The 3,231-nt window shown below is 41.9% G+C and overlaps 1 protein-coding gene across 1 annotated transcript in view; it reads right to left on the bottom strand.

Annotated features, from left to right (window-relative positions):
- LOC106814836 (PH domain leucine-rich repeat protein phosphatase 1-like) overlaps positions 1 to 3,231 on the bottom strand; it is a gene marked incomplete at both ends in the record, with an annotated part of 19,111 nt that overhangs the window by 8,793 nt on the left and 7,087 nt on the right. The window contains 2 exon segments of the mRNA XM_014819195.1: positions 212 to 370; positions 635 to 730. Of these exon segments, the coding sequence (XP_014674681.1) occupies positions 212 to 370; positions 635 to 730 (255 nt within the window).

The raw sequence follows: 3,231 nt of genomic DNA, 5'->3' as shown, positions 1-3,231 counted from the left end.
GAGAGAGAGAGAGAGAGAGAGAGAGAGAGAGAGAGAGAGAAAGAGAGAGACTGGGGAGAGAAAACGAGAGACAGACAGACAGACAGAAACACAGCAAAAGAAAGGAAATCGAGTGCCACAGCAATCAACATCGTTTCAAACCAAAAGCAAAATCCACGACTTCAGTCCGCATCCTCCTAACGCGCCCCCTGGTAGCGTCCGCAGCACTTACTTGGGGCAGTTGATGAGAAGGTTATCGGGGAGTTCTTCTAGACGGTTATATTCCACGTGTAACGTTTCTACGGCACAGTTTTCCACCCAGTCTGGCAGAGCCGATAGCTGGTTGTGATCCACATAAAGATGTCTGAGTGACTCCATGTTGCTTAGCAACCTGTAAACACGCGTACGCGTGAGTTTGAGTTAAGTTAAGGGAAGTCAGGTTAAGTTGAGTTAGGTTATGGTGTTGAGTTGTCAAGTCAAGTCAAGTCAAGTCAAGTCAAGTCAAGTCAACTTAAGTTAAATTAAGTTACGCTAAGTCAAGTTGGTTATAGTTACGGTTAGCGTTCGAGTATTACACCATAGTCAGGTAAGTTTTAATCAATGCTAGCGCCAAGCGCGACGTCATGACTGCGCGACCGTGGCGCCATCTACAGACCTGTTTGGCAGGAGAGTGAGTCTATTGTGACTGGCGTTGAGTTTCTCCAGTCTCCACAGGTCGCACACCCAGTCAGGCAGCTTCCCTAACTCATTGCTGAAAACAAAAGAATAATAAATAAACGTAGCAGACGAACTCGTGCAATGTAACAATAGAACAGCCAGCAGACGCTCGTGTAACAAAAGAACAGCTAGCAGACGTTCGTGTAGCTAACAAGAGAACAAAAAAAAGGTGCTCGTGTAGCTAACAAGAGAACAGCAAGAAGGCGCTCATGTAGCTAACAAGAGAACAGCAAGAAGGCGCTCATGTAGCTAACAAGAGAACAGCAAGAAGGCGCTCGTGTAGCTAACAAGAGAACAGCAAGAAGACGCTCATGTAGCTAACAATAGAACAGTAAGAAGGCGCTCATGTAGCAAACAATTGAACAGTAAGACGATGCTCATGTAGCAAACAATAGAACAGTAAGAAGACGCTCGTGTAGCAAACAAGAGAACAGCAAGAAGACGGTCATGTAAGAACAATATAACAGCAAGAAGACGCTCATGTAGCATCGAGTATCCTAAGATTTCCTCTACCCCTCTAAGAGAGCGAGAGAGAGAGAATATATATATATATATATATACTATACCTGAAGGACTGGAAGGCTTGCGGAGTGACCTGTAGCATGGAGTTACACGACACGTCGAGATGTTTTAGCTGTGAAGCCATGATGTTCGACACGGACACCTTGTGCAGCTGATTGCATCCCACATCCAGCACCTGTAGTAAACACCGCAGCAGATACAGACACGTAAATACACGTAGACAAACGTACATACAGAAGTACAATCATATATACGTACATACAGACGTAGATATATACACGTAAATACATGTAGAAAAACGTACATTCTGTCAAGTGACGTTGCCATGATGGTGGACACAGACACGTGAGACATATGTAACACATGATTGCTGTTCCAAAATCTCGTTGCTGTTCCATTGTTGCTCCAAAAGCTGTTCGCATATAGCTCGTATTTCACTCTATAGCCGACACGTTAAACATGCACGTACCTTCAGTGAGACAGCCTTGTAGAAATCCGGCAGGGCTCTGAGCACGTTGGAGTGCGCTCGCAGCGCCACCAGCTTGGGGAGCTGGCCGATGATGGGCGGAAGCTGATCCAGCCTATTACCGGAGATGTTTAACTCTTCTAGCACCTCCAGTTTACTCACAGCACTGCCGCAGAAGGGGGAAAAGAAACATGTTCATTAGTCATGTAGGTAGTTTGTTAATTAGTTAATTAAATTGCAATAGAATAGTAATTTAATTGTGTAATTTGTGAATCAGTTAATCAGTGGGCCAAGTACTCAATGAATGAGTTAATTTGTTATTTGTTAATTGCTTAGTTAGTTAATCTATTAACTAATTTAGTAAATGATTATATTAATTGACTAGTAAATAATTTCATTAACATTAGTTTAATTACCTACAAGCACTGCCACAGGGAGGGGGAAAGAAACATGTTCATTTGCCATGTAGGTAATTGTACTAATTGATTAATTAGGTTAGTAATTTATTTAGTTATTCCGTTAATCAGCTAGTCAAATAATCAGGAATACAGTTAATCAGGTAATTTGTTAATTTGTTAATTAATTGATTAGTTAATAAATCGATTAGCTAATTGATTGTATTATTATTATTTTTATTGACTAGTTAATAATTTAAGTAGTGAAATAGTCCAATTGCTTAATTTGTTGATTACCTTATTAATTAATTGGTAATAACACATGTAACATACCAATCATAATAACTAACAAAAGTAACATACCAACCATAATACCTATCACAGGTAATGACTACAACTAACAACTACAGGATAACAAACAATCATAATACCTATCACAGGTAATAACGACAGGTAATTAACCAAGCAAACTCCACGACAGATGGCGCTCTCGCTCATGGGCTCAATCTACCAATCATATCATATCATATCAATGTATCCTGAGTGTACGAAGGTGCACTGCATGCAGTTTGGTAACCAAGCTCACCTCTCGCTGATATTCTCCAGCTCGTTGTAGGCGAAATGCAGCAGCTTGAGGCGCTGGTATCCGCAGATGTTATCAAATGCGGGGTCGGTGAGGTAGTTAGAGGAGAGGTAGAGTTCTTGCACCTTGTTAAGATCGGCGACCAGGTTGAGCGGTGGAAACGTCCGCAGGCGGTTGTTGGTGGCATTCAGAATGCGCAGCCTAGAAAGTCACGTGCGTTATATACATGTATACATTAATGTGTGTGTGTGTGTGTGTGTGTGTGTGTGTGCGTGCGTGCGTGCGTGCGTGCGTGCGTGCGTGCGTGCGTGTGTAGGTATACATGCATATATGTATATTAGGTGAATAAATGTGTTTTTATCATTCGTTATATATCAGTCTCAACATATTAATTTATAGAACATTGAAACGAGTGAGGCAGAGAGAGAAAAGGGAAAAGAGAGCGTGACAGAGAGAGAGAGAGAAAGAGAGAGAGAGAGAGAGAGAGAGAGAGAGAGAGAGAGAGAGAGAGAGAGAGGAGAGAGACGAGACGAGACGAAGAACACGAAACGAAACGAAAAGGAAAAACG

The sequence above is a fragment of the Priapulus caudatus genome, unplaced genomic scaffold, assembly GCF_000485595.1.
Source record: "Priapulus caudatus unplaced genomic scaffold, Priapulus_caudatus-5.0.1 Scaffold988, whole genome shotgun sequence".
Lineage (NCBI taxonomy): Eukaryota > Metazoa > Priapulida > Priapulimorpha > Priapulimorphida > Priapulidae > Priapulus > Priapulus caudatus.
The sequence above is the reverse complement of the archived record's forward strand: the minus strand, read 5'-3'. Positions and strand labels throughout refer to the sequence as shown.